Source organism: Lutra lutra, chromosome 4 (genome assembly GCF_902655055.1).
Source record: "Lutra lutra chromosome 4, mLutLut1.2, whole genome shotgun sequence".
NCBI classification, from domain to species: Eukaryota; Metazoa; Chordata; class Mammalia; order Carnivora; family Mustelidae; genus Lutra; species Lutra lutra.
Window position 1 is genome coordinate 103,774,261 of NC_062281.1, and position 22,983 is coordinate 103,797,243.

At 38.8% G+C, this 22,983-nt stretch overlaps 1 protein-coding gene across 13 annotated transcripts in view; it reads left to right on the forward strand.

Moving 5' to 3' along the window:
* Positions 1-2,460: 2,460 nt before the first annotated feature.
* Positions 2,461-22,983, forward strand: part of WDR47 (WD repeat domain 47) — a 63,799-nt gene continuing 43,276 nt past the window's right edge. For 3 of the 13 annotated variants that reach the window (XM_047728444.1, XM_047728446.1, XM_047728457.1), the window contains exons 1-6: positions 2,461-2,742; positions 5,553-5,599; positions 13,034-13,102; positions 14,616-14,656; positions 19,555-19,721; positions 22,284-22,367. In XM_047728444.1, coding sequence (XP_047584400.1) covers positions 13,036-13,102; positions 14,616-14,656; positions 19,555-19,721; positions 22,284-22,367 — 359 coding nt within the window. In that variant the 5' untranslated portion in view covers positions 2,461-2,742; positions 5,553-5,599; positions 13,034-13,035. The remainder of the gene's footprint in view (positions 2,743-5,552; positions 5,600-13,033; positions 13,103-14,615; positions 14,657-19,554; positions 19,722-22,283; positions 22,368-22,983) is intronic. The other 10 variants (XM_047728447.1, XM_047728449.1, XM_047728450.1 and 7 more) reach the window with 8 other exon arrangements.

A 22,983-nucleotide genomic window follows, 5' to 3' on the forward strand; every position in this document is an offset into this window, starting at 1 on the left:
TGATAGACTCAGGTATTCTACCTACATAATTCTTGAGCCTATTTTAAAGAGAACCTGCAGTGGTGGTATTTTGTTTGTTCTCCCAGAGCCAGCAGTGCCCCAGCTCTAAAGCACACAGCTCTTTGCTGTGTGTATTTATGTGTATGTGCTCTAATAAGGAGAGTGGAGCTTTTAAAACAAGAACGCATATCCCTACTGAACTTCCCCTGAATGGCTTGAGGCAAGATTTCCTAATTTAGGCTTGTGCTCAGATTCCTTTCCACTATTTGGGGAAAACCCAAAAAGTTATATTTTCCTTTTTAGAAATGAGATTTGAGAGTCTTATTAAAAGGGGTCCACCTTAGCCTATAGGCATTTAAGTAACAAGGCACTATGAATCATTCCCACAAGTTAGAACCTGCATTTTCACATGATGCCTAACCTAGTTCCTGATCCAGAGTAGGCACTGGATAAATATTTGGTGAATGATTGAGGCAGTACCTCAGAATCTAAGGACAGTCTTTCAACTAAGAAAGCCTTGTCTTTTCTGAACAATTCGCTGCTTTGCAGCAACTAGAGTGAAAGACAAGAAGATCTAATCTTAACCAGTGTGGCTGAATATAGAAGGAAAGGTGATATACCCTAGGCTAACAGCTATTAAGGTTGTGGTGTAAAACTTGATGTTACATTAGCAAGCGAATATACAGTCAATGCATTTATCACTGAACGAGTGATAAGTTGTACCAGATGTCTTGTATTTCAGTGCCTAGTTTCTCTCTATCCTGTACCCCCCTTTTCTGGAAATATAATGATTATTCATTTGCTTCTAACAATTCTGATGACTACTTTTTGAAAATTTAGATGCACATAACACTTTGCCACAGGATATGGGGGGAATAAAGATGAGTAAGACCTCTTATTCCCTCTGCCTTGTCAGAATAAGGTCCACTTTTTTCAAGCTAAAATTTCCAGTTGATACACTGAGGTAGAGTTCAAAAAGGAGGGTTTAAGAATCATAATAGTTAAAATCTTGGCTCTCCTACAGAACAGCTGTTTGACCTTGGGCAAATTATTTTCCTTAATCTCTAAAATGGGAATAGTTAACAGGCATTTTAAGGGAGATTGTGAGGCTTAAGTGAGAACATAGGGAGAGCACTTAATCTTATGCTTAATGACTATCCAAACAATCTAGTACCAGATCAGGTTCTTCCTATTGTGGTAGTGCTCTGCCCTCAATAGGTGGTCAAATGTTTGTCAGATTGTCCCTGATTAATAACTCTTTGTAGATCTAGTTGAAAATTTAAATAAATAACGCTTGCTTCTTGCAACTGGTATTGTTTGAGACTCAAGATCAAGAAGCAGATTCTCAGATGAACTATACTGGCAAAGACTATACCTGCATTTCCTGGATATATCTGCCCACTTTTTCTATTTAAACATTCTTTACCATTTTTTTCTTTTTTCTTTTTTTCAAATATCCGGACCCTGGGTAACATTAACTTGTGCTTATATTTATTTGCCTGTCACTTATCACAGAAAGTTCTTAATAAAGACTCTTCCAGGAGTTAATCAGGACTAGGCAAGAGAAATTTTGCATAAACTGTTTTCCCTGAATTTGTAAATATTTTTCTTGGAAACTTTGCTTCACACTACCGCTCCCTGTATCTTGAATTGGATTAAATTCTTCCTGTCCCGAAATGTTTTTGATGTTTATTATTACCACTCTCTTTTACGTCCTTGCCCCCAGTTGGGAGGCCCAGATCACTCTTGGCATTTGGCCTTTATGAGGACGAGGCTGTTAGAGGTTTGTGTCAGTTTATTCCTAGCTCTTCTACATGGTTATACCCACTGAATGCTCAATTCAGCTCGGTGAAGCATCACGTTTATTTGTGGACTACTACTGCACGGGTGGGGTGGGAAAGTGAGATCCTGTTGTCAAGGAGCTTACAACTAAAAAGGGTAGTAAAAAAACCCCTAGGAACCCGTTAAGTGTTAAGTAACTGGAAAATGCTCGGAGACATATCAGCATCACAAAAGGAGAAATCAAGAAAGGGGCAGATGAGCTGCTGGAGTTTTCGGGAGGAAGTGGGGCCTGCAGAATCGGAGAGACACGGGGAGGAGGCCAGATTTACTTCATTAGTCTTTATTAATAAATTGTCGGGGAGGAATGTTGAATCGATTCTAATGCGCAGATGACTTTTCGATTCCGAAGTCCCCTCGGCGCTATTTCGGGACGCAGGGTCACCCGCCAGCGATGGGCTGCGTCCGGGGCGCTGGTTCCTTACCCGATCGCCAGGCAAGCTTTTCCTCAGAGTCCAGTCGGTCCTTGGAGGGCAGGCCGGGAGCCGGTCCATCTAAGCGTGCCCCCACCACTCCTAGCCTGGGCCCGCCCAGCTGACTTTCCCTTTGGCTCAGGCACCTGCCTGGCCGCCCCTCGGCGGGGTCCTGAGGCGCCTCGGAGAAGCGCGGTGATTGGCTGCGGCTCGGGGCTGGAGCTCGGCTCGGACGCCGCTTGACAACCGCAGTCTGCGAGGCTGAGCGGAGAGGTACTTCGGCTGGGGCGGACTCGGGGAAGAACCGACTGACGGTCTGATGGATTGACGTGAGGGCGGCAGAAGGGAGGACCGACGCCAAGCACAGACACAGACCTCCGCCCTCGCGCTCCAGTCCCAGCCCAGAGCCGGCCGCCTCGGGGCCGCGTCCGCCGGCCTCTTAGTCGCTTTCTCCCCAGCCACTTCTCTGGACTGGTCCAGGAACCCTCAGGTGAGTGACTCCGGGTGGCGGAGGCGGGGTCGGCTGCGCAGACCTCGAGTTGCCATGGTCACCGGTCGCCACCTGTCACCACCTGACGGGGTTCCGACCCAGGCAGCCCTTGGCCCCTACGGCGGCGTTTGCGGCCCGGAGAAGGGTCTCGGGTAGGATTCGGTGGTGCAGGGGACCGGGGTCGTGGGTGAGGGCCCGGGAACTGCCGGCCCCAGTTTGGAGGCCGCCGCTCCTGAACCACACCTTCCCCTGTCTGCCAGCTGGGCTCTGGGGCAGAGCGACGCCCCTCGCCCTGGTGCTTGTCGGCCCCCGAGCAAGGAGCGAGCGCAGGGTGGGTGTCCACCTCGCTGCTGCTTAGAGGCGGGAGGGGAGCTGGTTCCGCGGATTCTTCCTTCCTCGGCCCGCTGCGGGGCCCGGACGAGAACTGAGGGGCGCGCTGGCGTCCCTGTCTGGGCACGCCTTGGCCGGGAGGAGGGGAGGAAGCTCCGGGACTGGGAGCCGAGCCTCGGCGTGGGGCAGCTCCGCGGGGCCGGCTTTGGCCTTATCTTACGTCAGTGGTCTGTGGAGCAGCCTTTGGGGGTCTGGGCGGGGGGCGGGGAGAGGGGTAGAGACTGGGCTTGGAACCCGGCTTTGCTGGGGCGGGGGAAGCGCCTGCGTAGAAGACGCGGGAGGCTGTAGAACTCGTAGGGTTCAGCGGGTCGCGTGTATTGGGGAGAAAGAGATTGGGGCTCAAGCTCTGGGGCGAGGCATTGGGTATAAGGGGCGAGAGCCGGAGGAGGCAGGGACAGCATTGACCAGCGTTTGATTGTTTTCTTCTCTAAACCCAGACGTGCAGTCTGTAACCACGCATGGTATCTGAGCGGAGCGTTTTTGGCAACTTGGTTCTCTGCATAATGAAAGGAGAAGTCTTTGTTCCACCCAGATTCATAGGTTGTGATCTAACACTTATTTCCCTCCCTTTGTTGTAGACTTCAAAGAATGCATCAAGAAGTTAATGGCACAGAAATGAACATGTAGGCTTTAAATATGCTACAAATCTTTTTTTTTCCCCACAGTAAATCCAAGTAGATTTTTTTTTGTCTCCAGTATTGGCGTGAGTTGTATTGAATTTTTACTAGAAAGGAGAAACGCCTAAGAACCCATTTTCCTTTATATGTCATATTCTGGAGGTCTCATTTAGGAGGAGGATGTAATGAACAATTTTAGTTAGGTTTTAGGGGGTAGATTGCTTCCACACGGGAAAAAAAAATTATACAATGAGGGAAAAGACAGGTAATTAAACCACTAACTGTATCTTGTCAGGTAAAATAAAGACAAAACACTCGAACTTCGATGTCATTAGAAATATGTAATTTTTTGTGAAGGGATTTTAACATGTTTATCTTTCCCTCCTACTTCCCAATTCTTTTCTTTCTTTATTTTTTTTTTAAAGCCAGTATGAGGAATATATCATAAGACAACAGGGGTGTTATCCTAAGTTCTTTAGTTACATAATTGTGTTCAGTCTCTTTTTCTGTTTGTGAATTTATCAGTTACTGAATGGACAGCATGTGATAGGTTAATACATACACACACACACACACACACACACACAGCAGTTTGAGAAACACTTCAAAATAAGTATGAAGAGATGCAGTTTTCCTTAGTGGATCAGTAAACTGGAAATCAGATTGCCCGGATTTAAGTTTCATTTTGCTATTGATTACAATATACTTTGCTTTTGATTACATTACTACTCATCCTACTGTAGAGTTAATATTTAATCTGTACAATGGTAATAATACCTACTATTATTTTAGTCTGGAATGGGCTCTTAAGTTGAACAGAATAATCTATTTGAAAGTGTTTTGGAAAAAATTTAAGGCATCTGTTGATTACCTTTTTTTTTTTTTTAAGATTTTTATTTATTAATTTGACAGAGAAAGCACAAATAGGCAGAATGGCAGGGAGAGGGAGAAGCAGGCTCCTGGCTGAGCAGGGAGCCCAGCTCTGGGCTCAATCCCATGACCTAAGCCAAAGTCAGCTGCTTAACGAACTGAGCTACCCAGGTGCCCCTGTTGATTACCTTTTAATAGAGTAGAGTATTGGCATGATCCACTTAGTATTTTGAGGTCCAGAACCTTATTTTTTTTTTAAGATTTTTTATTCATTTGACAGAGATCACAAGCAGGCAGAGAGAGAGGGGGCAGGGAGCCTGATTTTGGGCCGGGGTGGGGGGGGCAATCCCAGGACCCTGGGATCATGACCCCAGCCAAAGGCAGAGGCTTTAACCCACTGAGCCACCCAGGTACCCCTGGCATGGAGCCTTTTTAAGATTCTCTCTCTCCCTCTGCCCCTCCCCTCTTAAAAAAACAAAAAAAAAGCAAAATTTTTCTACTTGTGAGAAAATTTTTGGAGTCCTGTATGGTCTATTACTGTGTAATAAATTACCTTTTCCAAAACATAGTGGCTTAAAACAACAAATAGTTTATCTCACTGTTTCTGAGGGTCAGGAACCTGGGGCACAGCCCTACTGAGTACCTCTGATTTAAGGTCTTTCTTAAGGTTGCAGTCAAGCTGCAGCAAGGGGCTGTGATCTCGTCTGAAGATACAAATCAGGGATGATCTCCATCCAAATTCAGTGACTTGGGCCTTTGTTCCTGTGGGCTGTTGGACTGAGGGCTTCCATTCCTTCTGGCGGTTGAGTGGTTCTTTGCCACTTGGATCTTTCCATAAGGTTGCTTCATGACACGGCAGCTGGCTTCCCCCAGCGTGAGAGTCTGAGAGAATACATGCCAACACTCAGGACTCACACTGTCATCTCTTTACAGAGCTTGAAAGTGACATCTCAACACTTCTCCTGTGCTTCTGTGTAGAAGTGACTTGCTAAATCCAACCCATATGTAAGGGCCAGTGAGTACAAAAGGTTATAAACACTATTAGGGTCACTGGTGACCATCTTAGAGGCTACCTGCCACAGGTGCCTTGTAGGGGGTATATAAAAATTTTCTGTCATTGGAGGCATTTATGTATTGATTGGCAGACCATCTGTTAGAGGTAAGTAATTTGAATATTCTGTACTAAATAGCGTGGACTAATGTACCTTCCGACTCAGTTCTGTGATAAATATATAAAACTAAGAAAGTAGAAAAGTTAAGGATGGAAAACTTTAATAGGTAATTATATAGTATATATTTTGTTTTACTTAATTTAGTAGTTAATGCTTGTATAATTTTGGCATTTTTGGTACATTTTTAAGTTTTTGTGGCTCTTGGTTTAGTACATTTCCTTATATGTTTCTGAATGTTGACCTACTGACTTAAAGCCATTTTTTAAGATAGTTTGATTTTTGAAGTATACATAAATACCTCAAGTTCTGCTTTTTCCCTTTGAAAATAATAGAGTATGTGTGGGAATAAAACATGAAGGACACTTTTAATCTATTTTACAAAGCACACTTTTTACCTTTGTTTTAGGTGTGATAGAAAACTATGCTGGAGGCCTCATTATATAATAAAAGGTGAAATTGTGTTCTTAGATAAAACGTCCTTTTTATCGTAAAATAAAACACACAAAAATAAAGAATACTGTATGAAATTATGAGTATTTTACTTTGACCTTAGTTGATATAGCATTAATTTGTGCTTAGAGTTTAGAATTAATTTTTATTACAAATATTAAGATTGTAAACTTTCTACATTTCTTACATCTTTATGGGTTGAAACTCTGCTTAATATACATTTGAATTTTCACTATGAGCTGCTGTGATGATTTAAGGAATAAAAATGTTTTAAAATCCTTGAATTCTTTTTATGATTAACACCTAAAGCTTTTGGCTGGAAGTCAGGAGACTTGGAGTTTAGCTCTAATGTCAAATAATAATAATATAATCAAGTGATGGCACTGTTGATCACTAGTAAGTGGAATTCCATTTTGAATTGTTTTAAGGAATGGACTTGTTTTGGGTCTGTCCATACTTTAGCTGCCAGGTTTCTCTTGAGATCAGTGACACAGTCTGAGTTTTCTGACTGGAAGCTGTTCAGTCTGAGACAGAGAACACAGCAAAGGTCTGACAGGTCTTAAAGAGATCTGCTGAACCATATTTTAAGCAAGTGAGCTATAAGTTTATTATTTAAGAATAAAAATCATTCTCTAAACATTTTGTTTTTCAATCTAAAATTCTTACTGCCTTAGGGGCGCCTGGGTGGCTCAGTTGGTTAAGCACTCAGTTCTTGATTTTGGCAGGTCCTGATCTCAGGGTTGGTTGTGAGATCAAGCCATGCTGGGCATGGAGCCTGCTTAAGATTTTCCTCCTCCTTCCCCTCTCCATCTGCCCCAACCCGCTTCTTGCCACCCTCTCTCTTGCACATACTATCTTTCAAACAAACAAACAAACAAATAAATAAACAAACAAATAAATAAAATTCTTATGCCTTAAATCAATGCTAATTTTGCTTTTAGTTGTGGTCTAAAAACTGAATCATGATTAGTAAAGCATTTGTTGAAACACTTAAATTTATTTAGATTTATCTAGATTTCCTCATATTTGGTTTGGTTTTCATGGATACTTTATTTATATTTTTATTTATTTATTAGATTTTATTTACTTGACAGAGAGAGACATAGCAAGAGAGGGAACACAAGCAGAGGAAGTGGGAGAGGGAGAAGCAGGCTTTCTGCTGAGTAGGGAGCCAGATGTGGGGCTCGATCCCAGGACCTGAGCTGAAGGCAGATGCTTAACGACTGAAACACCCAGGCGCCCCTATTTTTTTTTTATTTTTTAAAGATTTTATTTCTCAGCATGAGTGCAAGCAGAGGGAGAAGCAGGGTTCCTGCTGAGCATGGAGCCTAGTGCCAGACTCTATCCCAGACCCTGGGATCATGACTTGAGCCAAAGGCAGACATTTAACCTACTGAGACACCCAGCCTCCCTTCATGGATACTTTAAAAATTGAAGTCCATTTTAAACTTGAAAGTTAAACTCCAAAGTTCTTAGATCTAATTTTTCTTTTCTTTTTTTCCTTTTTTTTTTTCCCTTCTTTCCTTTTGGTTCCCTTCTTATCAGTTTCAGTATTGCTTATTTTTTGATGGTGGTATTCATTTACATAATTTTAAACGTAATTTTAAACTTAAGTGGGGCTTACTAAATAAGGGTTAAGTATATTAGACCTGGGCACCTGGGTGGCTCAGTGGGTTAAGCCTCTGCCTTCGGCTCAGGTCATGATCTCAGGGTCCTGGGATCAAGTCCCACATCGGGCTCTCTGCTCAGCAGGGAGCCTGCTTCCCCCTCCCCCTGCCCAAGTATATTAGACATGGAGAGATTTTTTTAAAAATGAAAAGTAATATTTACTTTTATTTTATTTTTTATTTTTATTTATTTATTTGAGAAAGAGAATGAGAGGGGAAAAGTCAGAGGGAGAAGCAGGCTCCCTGCTGAGCAGGTAGACCGATGCAGGACTTGATACCAGGACTCCAGGATCATGACCTGAGCCAAAGCCAGTCATCCAACCAACTACGCCACCAGGCACCCTCTACTTTTATTTTAGTTTCTTACACAGTTGAGCTAATACTTTTTGTCTCTCTTGCTAAAAGTACATGTTTAAAAGTCTGATTAGGGGGCAGGCACCTGGGTGGCTCAGTGGGTTAAGCCGCTGCCTTCGGCTCAGGTCATGATCCCAGGTCCTGGGTTCGAGCCCCACATCGGGCTTTCTGCTCAGCAGGGAGCCTGCTTCCTACTCTCTCTCTGCCTGCGTCTCTGCTTACTTGTGATTTCTCTCTGTCAAATAAATAAAATCTTTAAAAAAAAAATAAAAGTCTGATTAGACTATTATTAATGCAGACTTCTGTTTATCTACCTTATTAACATTGTTTAATAGGAAAATAATGAGAAAGATCATAAAACTGGGTCCTCTGTTGGAATAATTTTTCTTAAATATTTTATTTATTTGTCAGAGAGAAAGAGAGAGAGCGCAAGCAGGGAGAGAAGCAGGCAGAGGGAGAAGCAGGCTCCTTCCTGAGTAAGAAGCCTGGGATCATGACCTGAGCCGAAGGCAGAGGCTTAACCCACTAAGCCACCCAGGCATACTTGTTGGAATAATTTTTAAAGATTATTTCAGTACTGGGGCGCCTGGTTGGCTCAGTGGGTTAAGCCTCTGCCTTCGGCTTGGGTCGTGATCTCAGGGTCCTGGGATCAAGTCCCGAATCGGGCTCTCTGCTCGGCAGGGAGCCTGCTTCCTCCTCTCTCTCTCTCTCTCTGCCTGCCTCTCTGCCTACTTGTGATCTCTCTCTGTCAAATAAATAAATAAAATCTTACAAAAAAAAGGTTATTTCAGTACTATGAAGCTTTTTCATTTTGGCATATTTAGATGACTCTTTCCATTTCATAACTTTCCTTATCTTTCTTTGCCTTTCACTTTCTTGGGAATTAGTGTGATATAGCAGAAAGAGCTGCAGAATCCCACAGACTGTTTCCAATCTTGCCCTGAGATTATAACCTTTGGCTACTGTATTTCCTTCATTTCCTTTTCCTACTCTTTTTCCTTTTCTTCCTCTTTCTCTCTCTTTGCCTGTCCTCTTTGTATCTGTATTTTTGTCAGAAATTCTAATTTTCATTGGTACAAAGCTTTGGATATGATTGGGGAGAGGGAGACAATTTCTTGTCTGGCTACCAAGATTAACTATCTACATACATAGATACATATGTGTATATATATATATATATATATATATATATATGCTAGATTAACCATGTATAGATTATTAAATAAATAAATACTGCCTCCCCTTGTTTTGCTATCCTCTTAAATAGGTTAAATAGGTGCCCTCTGGTACTTTTTATTTATTTATTTATTACAGATTTTATTTATTTATTTGTCGGAGACAGCACAAGCCAGAGGGAGAGGCAGGCAGAACCTCCCATGCATCCCACCTTCTGGTACTTTTTACGGTGTCAACATGGATACCAGGATGTATGTCCTGATGCACTTTTGAAAGAAGTACTTAGTAGCTTGTGAAATACATGTTGAGTCTTAATGTAAATACCGGGTTAGTTTTTTTTTTTTTAGTTTATTTAATCTCTACACTCAATATATATGTAGGGCTTGAACTCACAACCCTGAGATCAAGGGTTGCATGCTTTTCTGACTCAGCCAGCCAGGTCCCCCAGATACTGGGTTAATTTCTTAAACTTACAAAGCCAAGGGTCTTCGTCTGTCAAATGGGAATGAAACTGCCTATCTCATAAGATTGTTATAAGGATCACTTAAACAATATGAGTAAAGATCTTAGAATAGTACCCAATAGTTTTTGCACTGTAAACCTAGCAGTTAATCTTATCTTTGGGATTGTATTCCAGTTGGCAGGTTGATGTAGAAGAGAACCTTTCAGATCTAATCTTGTAATTTTTCAGTTTTCTCTTTTTAAAATTAAAAAATTGTATTCATATAAGAAATGTGTGTGTAAACATACAAGTGATACATGAATGTTTGTGAAGCATTCTGGTAATACAAATGATAAAGAGTAAAACAGTCTCCCTTCAGCCCCTTTCTCTTCCCAGTTTTATGCCTTGCATCCAGTACCATTCCTGTCCTCAGAGGTAACCTTTCTTAACAGTTTGATATGTGTCCCACTAGACCTTTCTTTGTTACTTATTTAGACATGGATATCATATCCTCTTTAAAAAAATTAAGTGAACCTGGGGCACCTGGGTGGCTCAGTGGGTTAAGCCTCTGCCTTCAGCTCGGGTCATGATCTCAGGGTCCTGGGATCGAGTCCCGCATCGGGCTCTCTGCTCAGCGGAGAACTTGCTTCCTCCTCTATCTCTCTCTCTGCCTGCCTCTCTGCCTACCTGTGATCTCTCTCTCTCTGAAATAAATAAAATCTTTAAAAAAAAATTAAGTGAACCTATTTATATTGATCCATTCAGCAAATATTTATTGATAGTTCTATTGTTCTGTGATGTGCTTTTGCATTGTGAGGATATTAATGAATATATTAATGAATTTACCATAATTTAACAATTCTATTGATGAGAGCTCCGTTCATTTCTAATTTTTCTCTATTACAAGCAGATATTCAAGGAGCATCATTGTATATGTACCTTTGTGTATATTTGCAAGTACTTTTTTAGGATAGGTGTCTAGAAGTAGAATTGGAATTGGTAAGTCAGAGTATAAACATAATTTTCATAGCTGGAAAAGTAAAATTTTCATAGGTAGAAGTTTCATGCTGTCATACTCTCTTTCAAAAAGTTTATCCCAATTTATATCCTTTTTTTAAAAGATTTTATTTATTTATATGAGAGAGGGAGAATGAGCATGAGCGGGGTGAGGGGCAGAGGGAGAAGCAGACTCCCTGCTGAGCAGGGTGCTCAACATGGGTGCCTAACATGGTTGCCCAACATAGGGCTTGATCTCAGGACTCCGGAATCATGACCTCATGACCACCAGCCGCAACTGAGCCACCCAGGTGCCCCCAATTTACTTTTTTTTTATTAATTGCTTTTATTAACATAAAATGTATTATTTGCCCCAGGGGTCTGTGAATTGTCAGGCTCACACACTTCACAGCACTCACCATAGCACATACCCTCCCCAATGTCCATAACCCAACCACCCTCTCCATACCCCTCTACCCCCTGCCAATTTATGTTCTTAACACAATATGTGAAAGGACATTTACTCATGTTCTTGCCAACACTAGATATCAGGTCTTTTTTGCAAAACCAGTAGGCCATAAATGATATCTTATTTTAATATCACTTGTGACGTTGAACTTCTTTTCATAAATTTATCGGTCTTTTATAGTTCTGTGAATTGTCTGTAGTCTTTGCTCATTCAACTGGAATTTTGGGGGGTATTGATTTGAAGATGCTATTTATATGTTCTTAGTGGTAATCATTTAACTGTTTATGTGTATTATGTTTATTCCTAGTTTGTCCTTTTTTTAAAAAATTTTATTTATTTATTTGATGGACAGAGATCACAAGTAGGCAGAGAAGCAGGCAGAGAGAGAGGAAGGGAAGCAGGCTCCCTCCCAAGCAGAGAGCCCAATGTGGGGCTCGATTCCAGGACCCTGGAACGATGACCTGAGCTGAAGTCAGAGGCTTTAACCCACTGAGCCACCCAGGTGCCCCCCTAGTTTGTCCTTTGTCTTTTTTTTTTTTTAAAGCTGAAACCAAGAGTCAGACCCTTAACCGACCGAGCCACCAAGGTGCCCCAGTCCTTTGTCTTTTAACTTGTTTACGGCAACTTCTGTTACAAGTGGAATACATTTTTAGTACCAAATTTGACAAGTTTTTTTCTTTACATTTTCAGGGTTATGGGACTTTTTTTTTTTTTTAAGATTTTATTTATTCATATGAAAGAGAGTGCATGAACAGGGGGAAGGGCAGAGGAAGAGGGCGAAGCAGACTCCCTGCTGAGCACTGAGCCTAATGTGGGGCTTGATTCCAGGATCCTGAGATCATGACCTGAGCCACAGTCAGACACTTAACTGACTGAGCCACCCAGGCACCCCTGGGTTGTGGGACTTAATTACATAGTCTGAGTAAAAAATAGTTTTGTTTTTTGGTTTTTAAGATTTTATTTATTATTTAAGATTTTATTTATTTATTATTTATTTATTAGAATGAGAAAGAGAGAATACAAGCAGGCAGAGCAGCAGGCAGAGGGAGAAGCAGGCTCTTCACGGAGCAGAAAGCCTGATGCAGGGTTCCATCCCAGGACCCTGGGATTATGACCAGAGGTGAAGGCAGATGCTTAACTGACTGAGCCACCCTGGCACCCCGAGTTAAAATAGTTTTGCTTACTTTGTAAATTTTTAGTTCTTCAGCAATTAAATATGCTTTTTAATTTTTGTGGGTTTGAATATGGAAAGAACAAACTACTTTAATCTCATAAAGATTGAAATAATATTTGAATTAGATCTGAGGTATTATTTAAAAAATTACAAATCATTCTCAAATGTTATTTCTTTATATACGAAATGAACACATTATATTCATTATATTACTAATTCCTTCCAGTTACTTGCAATTAGAATTTTCAAGTAATTTGCAATGGGAAATTCATTACTTATGTTTCATATTAATTATAATTTTTACATTTTTTGAATAAGTAATATTTGTACATGATACAAAATTCAAAAGGTACAAAAGGGTATATAGTGGGAAGTCTTCCCATTCCTATTCTTTAATTATCCAGTTTTCTTTTAAGACAGTCATTTTTATCAATTTTTTCTCCTTTTCCCCAAAGATATTTTATGCATACGCACAACATTTAGTTTATGTTAATTGAGTTTTTTCTTTTTATAGCTATGTTAAGCTGCACCTGCTTTAAAGATAATTTGGTCTGTAGGCCAAAATTATTCACAGTTCCAGAAGGTAAATTAGAATAATTGATGAATAGAGCACAGCTGTCAACAATAAGAAGGGACACATTATACATCCATGTCACAAACGTTAGCTGATTAGCAGACATGACAGAGTTTTGCAATTAGAAGGACTTTTGTTTGCTTAAATGATTTAAAACAAATCTATTTTCTTTCCTCTTATTAAACTGACCTTATAGTTTAGAGACTTCTAATTATTCCAGACTTTTTCCCACTAAGAATTTATGTATGCTTTCTTTTTATTGAAATGTGACTTAAATCAAATTATAAAACTTGAAGGAAATCCTAGAAATTACCCAAACTAACCCTATTGTTTTATGTATGAAGAAATTGAAGCCAGTAGAGATTGACTTGCAACATCACAAACACATTTACAGTTACAAATTTTTAGAATGCTATTTTATTAAAAAGATAGGTCACAAATTTGTTTCTCCATTTTTTGAAAGATTTTTTAAAATTTATTTGAGAGAGAGAGCACTAGTAGTGGGGAGGAGCAGAGGGAGAGGGAGAAGTGGAGCCCAGCCTCCCTGCTCTCGATCCCAGGACCCTGAGATCATGACCTGAGCAGAAGGCAGATGCTCAACCCACTGAACCATGCAGGTGCCCCTTTTTCTCCATTTTTTAAAGGAAAAGGTACAGTCTTAGTTTGTATTATGTCCTAGTTTGGTATTATATTAAAAGTCTTCCTAGTACTTCATTTCCTTATCTGCAATTTTGCCTGTAAGCAGGAATGGTAAGGCAGTGTTATTCATTGTTAGGCACTCTGTAATACTCAGAAGATTAAAGAGAATGGTTTTTATTGGGTGGGATGGAGTTGGAGATTAAAGGAGCCTTTCTTAAGTACTCTTTTCTTGACCATAAAATTTATAATGGCTGTACCTTGATTCCTTTAATCTCATACTTGTAAATCATTCTTAGCTTTGTGCATTTTTCTTCCTTCCTAATCTATATTATAAGTTATTGAAGGAACACTTCAAATGTTCCTCTTTGTAAAGGAACATTTAAATCATATTTATTTATATTTGATTAGAAAGCTACCACTGATATTTTTTCATGAAACCTTTTCCATATCCATGTATAGAAATATATATAGAAGTGAATTTATTTATGTTAACATTATTTTTTTTCTTAACATTTTATCTTTAATCTTAGATTTCTAAAAATAATTTTATTTCTTGCCCCTTAATATATTCTTCAATGTTATTTGAGTAAGATAGGAATCAGTATGAGTATAAAGACCTTATTTGGAATTTAGTTTCTGTAGATATTAATTATATTTAAGTATGAAATACTAATGACCTACCAACTGGTGTCCAGATGTACTCATTATTAAAGAAAACGTATTTCCTTATTCACCTAGTCCAGAGGTGGATATAAGCAAAAACTAATTTCTTAAAGGAAAATCCATAAAGATTTTTTGGTGATTTCTTTATATGTAAATTTATCATTTATTATAGAAATACTGAAACATTCTGATTTTGTTTTGTTTTGTTTTCTGTTTTCAGTAGAACACCCTTTATTGTTGGCCCTACATAAATTCTGCCTGGTGAGTAACTGTTCACATGTACCATGGGCTGATGTGTCTACATAAGATACTGTCAGAGCTGATTTTAGCTAAATAAAGGACCAAAGCTTTATCCTTTTATTTTTTCTTTGTTGTTGTTTTTTAAGATTTTATTGATTTATTTGAGAGAGAGAGAGGGCTCACAAGCACAAGCAGGGGAGAGGGGCAGAGGAAGAGGGAGAAGCAGACTCCTCATGAGCAGGGACCTGAGCCAAAACCAAGAATTTTTTGGACCCTCAATCCACTGAGCCACCCAGGCACCCCTCCATCCTTTTGAATGGGTTTTAGAATAGTAGTAAAGAAAATAATTTACTCTGTACCTTTTTAGAGACGTTTCTTCATTAATTGCGTCTTAAATTATTCAACTAACATTTGTTGAACACTTAACATACTGTGCATTTAATTTTTTTTTCAAGATTTTATTTATTTATTTGACAGAGATCACAAGTAGGCAGAGAGGCAGGCAGAGAGAGGTGGGGAAGCAGGCTCCCTGCTGAGCAGAGAGCCTGATGTGGGGCTCCATCCCAGGACCCTGAGATCATGACCTGAGCCAAAGGCAGAGGCTTAATCCACTGAGCCAGGCGCCCCTGTGCATCTCATTTTAAAAGATAATTTTAGTTGTTTCTTAGCCAGTTAACTCTGTTTTATATCTCCCCTGAGGATGGGGGATGAAACGCTTATTATTATTTTTTAGATTTTTATTTACTTGTCAGAGAGGGAGAGAGGGAGCATGAGTAGGGGATGCTGCAAGCAGAGGGAGAAGCAGGCTCCCTGCTGAGCAGGGAGCCCAATGTGGGACTCAATCCCAGGACTCTGGGATCATGACCTGAGCTGAAGGCAGATTCTTAATCAACTGAGCCACCCAGGCATCCCATGAAGCATTTATTATTGAATTCTACTCTTTTGAATTAGAGAAAAATTCTAGCTTTATAGGCATTAATAGTTTGTAATTAAAAATATATATGAATTCTTTTTTATATCTTTAAAACTTATAATGTACTTAATTTCTAAATTATATAGCTAGGATTTGGGGAGCCTCTACAAATGTTTCAGTAACAAGATAAGATATAATCATCAAGCATATATCTATATTTGTTTTAGTTAAAGATTTTATTTGAGAGAGAGCACAAGCCTGGGAAGGGCAGAGGGACAGGGAGAGGCAGACAAGAGGGGAGATGCTGACATGGGTCTGTATCCCAGGATCCCAGGACTCTGAGATCATGACTTGAGCTGAAGGCAGCGGCTTCCCTGAATAAGCCACCCTGGTCCTTCTTTACCTATGTTTTGTTTTTTTTTAATTATTTATTTATTTTTAAGAAATGACTTTTTTTAAAGATTTTATTTATTTATTTGACAGACAGAGATCACAAGTAGGCAGAGAGGCAGGCAGAGAGAGAGGAGGAAACAGGCTGCGTGCTGAGCAGAGAGCCTGATCTGGGGCTTGATCCCAGGACCCTGAGATCGTGACCCGAGCCGAAGGCAGAGGCTTTAACCCCCTGAGCCACCCAGGCGCCCCTTTACCTATGTTTTATATTATATCCAACAACAGTGAATTTTATAAGAATTAAAATTCTGGGTTAGGTGGTTAAAATATTATACTATTCTACTAAGAATTTCACAGTCTAGAATTAAAGCTTGTGTTTTAAAAAATCCTGACCAATTCTATGTTAATTAGGAAACATTTTCTCTATCCGAAATTAAATGTGAAGTCAATATAAAATATGTATTTGTAAGAATTATTTAATAATCAGAAATGATGGCAACATTAAACTTGTAGTTATGATTTAGAGTGGGACTATTGCCATAGATTCAGAGTAATTCCAGAGTTACTCCATATTTAGACTGAATAATAAATGGAGGCCTACAAAATGTTGAGCATCATTGGGTATATTGAACAACTTTAGAAAATTACATCTCAGTTCTGCACTGGGTTGTATGGTTGGTACATAGTGATATAAGTGAAGTCCTCTCTAAGATCTTAGAGATGGAGGGGGCAATTATTTTTCTGATTACTAAATTAGTTAAGGCCATCCATTTTTTTTTCTTTTTTTAAGATTTTACTTATTTATTTGAGAGAGAATGAGAGTGAGAGAGAGGGATCATGAGAGGGTCAGAGGGAGAAGCAGACTCCCCGCTGGGCAGGGAGCCAGATGAGAGATTCAATCCCAGGACTCCAGGATCATGACCTGAGCTGAAGGCAGTTGCTTAACCAACTGAGCCACCCAAGTGCCCCACTTAAAGCCATTCTTTTTTTTTTTTTTTTTAAGATTTTATTTATTTATTTGACAGAGATCACAAGTAGGCAGAAAAGCAGGCAGAGAGAGAGGGAGAAGCAGGCTCCCCGTTGAGCAGAGAGCCTGATGCAGGGCTAAGCCTCAGGACCCTGAGATCATGACCTGAGCCAAAAGCAGAGGCTTTAACGTACTGAGCCACCCAGGCACCGCAAGCCATTCTTTTGCTAGTAAGAATTACATGAAGATTTGGGAAAGGCTAAAATCACTAATCATGGTGCTTTAGGAGTAATCTCAGGGAGGCAGTTCTGAAATGTAATTAGAATTTAATGAGTAGAAATATAGTTAATTTTAGTGTATCCTCTTTTGAACAAAGTCTCTTAACAGGAGGACGGGCAGCTCAGAAGAAAGCAAAGGGAAACCCAAAGCATGTGGAACTGGGGCGGCTGCCCTGTTGAGATTTTGTGTGTGTGTGTGTGTGTGTGTGTGTGTGTGTGATTTGTTTCTTGAGGCAAGCATGTCCTTATTGTTGGAGATGGATGTAGGAGATTAACTTAGTCTGATGTCATTAAATATTTGAATCATACAATTATCTTTGAATCATACAATTATCTTCCCATCTTCTGTCCTTTGTTTACCCTACCATGTTCTCTAAGAGAGAAAATGTACTCATCTGATAGGAGCATTCTAGTATGCTAGACATTTATACTTCTCATTATGAAGAAGTTGATAAGTTGGAAAAAAATTAACATGTCTGTGTACATGTATGTTTGTTTCTGTGAGCTCTGTTAAAGTTAGTTCATACAGTGAGAAAGATGTGTTTACAGTCTTTTTGATCTGATGATGTGTCTTTGCAGCTAATCTTACTGTTAGCATGTAAGTCTTTTGTATTGCTCTGATCCTTGACCTCTGAAAATTGCAACAAGTTAGGCCCTTTAACTTGTGTGGCCTCATCTATGAAATGATCTTCAGAATTCCTCCTAGTTCTAAATCTTTATGAATTCATAACCTATGTGCTTAGTTATTTCACTGAACACTAATAGGTAATAGAAGAGATTGTAGAGAGTTGAAATATCTTTGTTTCATGTTTAGGTTCATAGTACCAACATGACTTAAAGTAGCACTTTTTTAACCAGCCTTACTTTGTTTGGCTCCAAAGGACAAGGTATAACCTTTTACATATTGCTGCTAGCCTATAAGCTTCTTAAGGACAAGGCCAGTGTCTCCCAAGTATAGAACAGTGCCTATCACAGAGAAAAAGTGGTAACTGCTTATGGAATGAGTATATACCTAGAGCAAGTTATTTAGAACATAGCTAAACATGGTTATTAGTGACTTTTTACAATATTCTTTACTATGGCAAATTTTAGAAACATGTAAGAATAGACAGAATAGGGGAGGGGGTTGGGAAAGGGGGTGGGGTTATGGATATCGGGGAGGGTATGTGCTATGGTGAGTGTTGTGAAGTGTGTAAACCTGGCGATTCGCAGACCTGTACCCCTGGGGATAAAAATATATGTTTATAAAGCTGTAAAAAAAAAAAAAAAAAAAAAAGAAAGAAAGAAAGGATGAATCCCCAAGTTTTGTAGCAACATGGACGGGACTGGAAGAGATTATGCTGAGTGAAATAAGTCAAGCAGAGAGAGTCAATTATCATATGGTTTCACTTATTTGTGGAGCATAACAAATAGCATGGAGGACAAGGGGAGATGGAGAGGAGAAGGGAGTTGAGGGCAATTGGAAGGGGAGGTGAACCATGAGAGACTATGGACTCTGAAAAACGATCTGAGAATTTTGAAGGGGTGGGGGGTGGGAGGTTGGGGGCACCAGGTGGTGGGTATTGTAGAGGGCACAGATTGCATGGAGCACTGGGTGTGGTGCAAAAATAATGAATACTGTTATGCTGAAAAAAATAAAAAAATTAAAAAAAAAAAGAATAGACAGAATAATACTATCTCAGTCCATTTGGGTTGCTGTAACAATACCATAGACTGGGTGGCTTATAAATAGCAGAAGTTTATTGCTCACAGCTTTGGAAGCTAGAAATCTAAGACCAGAGTGTTAGCATGGTCAGTTCTGATGTGGTCTCTCTTTCTGGTTGCAGACGACTGTCTTATTGCATCTTTTCAAGGTGGAAGGGTTGAGCTAGCTTTCTGGGGCCTCTTGAAGGACACCTAATCCCACTAATCACCTCCCAAAGATTTCATATCCTAATACCATCAATTTGGAGATTAGGATTTCACCAGATTAATTTGGGAGGACACAATGTCCAAACCATAGCAGATATAAATGAACTTTCATTTACCCATTATCCCACTTCAGTAGTCATGATTATTCTTATTTCCTCTTTATCTCCTCCCAGGCCCCTCTTGTATTGTTTTGAAGCAAATCACAGGCCTTCTATCATTTAATCTGTATTATCCCATTGTGTATCTCTCAAAGATAAGGACTTTAAAAAAAATTACAGCCATAACCTTTATTACACCTTAAAGAATGACTGATTTTGATAAATATTAAATTAATTTCACTTCAAAATACCTGTACTAAATATTTCCAAGAAATCTCTAATGTGTAGTTTCCAGACAGTTAATAATACTTAGAAATAAAACAGTAAGAATAATTTTTATTTTTGTTCTGTTTAATATTTAGGCTATCAACATGACGGCTGAAGAAACAGTGAATGTAAAAGAGGTTGAAATCATTAAGCTAATTTTAGACTTCCTGAATTCAAAGAAGCTTCACATTAGTATGTTGGCCCTTGAGAAAGAAAGTGGAGTCATAAATGGCCTGTTTTCAGATGATATGCTTTTTCTGAGGTATGATTTCATTAATATTATGAGTTTTGTAGCTCTTTCAAAGAAGTGTTAAGTATTAATAAGGTAATATGTGTATCACAGGTAGATATAATAATGAGAAGGCTATATAAGTATAATTTTTAAAATTTGTTTTTTTAAAAGATTTTATTTATTTACTTAAGAGATAGTGACAGAGATAGCGAGAGAGAGCACAAGTGGGGAAGAGAGGGAGAAGTGGCTCCCTGCTGATGAGGGAGCCCGATGTGGAGTTCGATCCTTGGACCCGGCGATCACAACCTGAACTGAAGGCAGAGGCCCAACCAACTTAGCCACCCAGGCACCCCTATAAGTATAATTTTTAAATATAATGCTTGTTTTTGTAATGGAACATTTACAAAATAATGTTCTCTAAAGAATGTTTTCAGTAGTAAGATCCAGAGGTCCATTAAAAAAAAGGTAGAGTCACAACTCCCTTATGGTTGTGGTGTCATCACAGAAAATACTTTAGTAAGAAATCGGGGACTCCAGGCAGATAAAATATTTCTCCAGTGCCATTTTTTTTTGCCATAGAAGTGAATATAAACCTATTCATTATAGAAAATATACAAAAATAAAGAAGAAAAATCACCCACCACCCAGACAGAATTCATACTAATAATTTTCTATACATATTTTTTAAAAAACAGCAATTCTGTTGCATTTATAATTTAGTATCCTTTATCCATTAACATAAGCATTCCCTGTGTTATTACAAATTTATACTATAAAAATTTTCAATTTAATTTCCTATGATTCCCCTATTTTTAGACAAATTATTTCCAATTTATCTTAAATAAGTGTTCTGTTGAGCATCTTTTATACATACGGCTTTTTCTATATATTGGATTATTTCCTTAGAACAAGATTCTTGGAATTGCAGAGCAAAAGGGAATTAACATATTTGCCAAAATGCAAAGCTAAATATATCCTAACTTGAATTGGATGGAAAAAGAAAAACCCAAATTTCCATACAGAAATGTATTCTTTGCTTATGTGATGCTGAATATCCTTTGACAAAGAGTACAGATTCTTGGAGATAGCATTTTGTGAGTTGGAAAGCCTTAAAAGATGAAGTATCCCTAAGTCATGAAAAAGGAACTTAAAAAAAAAAATCTTTACTATATTAAGAGAATTTATTTAAATTGCTTGAACTTTGCTGTATTCTGTATTATGAATGTCATTTAACCCTGAGGAGCTTAGTCAATGGTAATCATGAGGAAACAGTACTGAGGCCATATTCTTTTGGCTCTCTTTCAAGCATTGGTACTCTTGGTAATTTAGCAGCAGCTCTCAAATATGCCCCCTCGAAGAATCTGCTGGGTATTGGGATGAAGTTTTGCTGGTCTGAGGTGAAATGCAAAGAATTGTAGAAGGGTAAATTTTTAAATTAAATGTATTCATCTTAAAGGACTCACCTTTGAAATTATGTCCTTCCTACTTTTTTTTTTTTAAAGATTTTATTTATTTATTTGACACAGAAAGACAGAGGGAACACAAGCAGGGGGAGTGGGAGAGGGAAAAGCAGGCTTCCTGCTGAGCATGGAGCCCAATATGGGCCTCGATCCCAGGACCCTGGGATCATGACCTGAGCTGAAGGCAGACGCTTAATGACTGAGCCACCCAGGTGCCCTCCTGCCTACTTTTTAAATATTAAAATGCCTATTTATAAAATGATTATGATATATATTACGATTGCTTTTTATTAATGTTCCTTATTTGCAGACTCCAAGTTGGCAATCCGATATAGATCCTCCTGCCCATCCCTTTTAAAATTTTACTGTTCTAAAAGCCAAAAATAGGGAAATTGCTATTATAAAAGAGCAGCCATAAGAATGCCTTAAAAGTTTTGGAAGTTCCCACAGACCACTAAAATAGGATGAAATCTGTTCGTATTCCTTGCTGTTTTTATTTGTGGAGTATAAATTTTAGTGTCAAATGCCTCAGAGATATAGAAATCACAGTTTAGAGCAGGATCTTTCAACCTCAGCACTAGTAACATTTTGGGCCGGATAATTCTTGGTCATGGGGGGTGTGCAGGTTGTCACGTGAATTGTAGGATATTTAGTAGCATCTCTGACTATACCCAGTTGATTGCCAGTAGCACCCCCCGCCCAACTGCGACAACCCAAAATGTCGAAAAACATTACCAGATATCTTGGGGACAAAATTGCCCCAGTGAAGAACCACTGATTTAGTGAGTCTGGAGCATACCTGCACACTGGCCCCTAGTAAGACAGAAGAGCTTTAATACTGAAAGATGAATAGGAAAATAAAGGAACTTTTAGACTTAGCCCAATGTTTTTATATACATGAGAAAAACACATATTAGAATGAGAAATGGTTGCAGATCAAAAATTCTTCTCATATAGGGTACGTTGTTACAAGTAAGTTGTGAAAAATTTACTTAGAGAGGTTAAAGAGCCATGTAAAATGTTAACCTCATTACAGACTTCAGACTGAAGTTTTAATGTTGTCATATTTATTCTGCTTTTAATTAGTATGAGGCAAATTTGATAAAATGCTGGTTTTTTTCCCTTTATATAGGCAGTTAATCCTTGATGGTCAGTGGGATGAAGTTCTTCAGTTCATTCAGCCTCTAGAATGTATGGAAAAATTTGATAAAAAAAGGTAAGATTTCTTCTGAAGCTTTTAATGTCTTATCACTGGTAGAGGCTTAGCAAAACAATAAACAAAAATTTAAAAACAAAACTGTTAGCTTTCCTAGAAAATAGTATGCTCAATCCAGTTGAGTTGTATCGAGGACAAGTTGCATGTACTTCAATTGATTGAAAATCTTATATATAAACCTACCTTTTTTGACAGTGTCTGTACAAAAAGTCACAAGGGCCATATCTGAAATATTTATTTGTTTCTTCATAATAATATGAAGATTTTAAAGTTGTCATTCAGTTGTCTCCTGGCCTCCATTATTTCTGATGAACACTTAGCTGTGTTTGTATCCTGATTCTCTTTGTTTCTTTTTTCTTTTTCTTTTCTTTTTGTCTTTTTTTCTTTTGGCTGCCTTCAAGTTTGTTTGTTTGTTTGTTTGCGGTAACATATAAATAACATATTAGTTTCAGGTCTACAATACAGTGATTAGATATTTGTATATATTGTGAAATCATCACAGTAAGTCTGATTAACATTCATCCCCATATATAGTTACAAAAACTTTTCTTTCTTGTGAGGAAGATTTTTAATGTCTCTCTTAGCAACTTTAAAATGTACAGTACAGCATTATAAA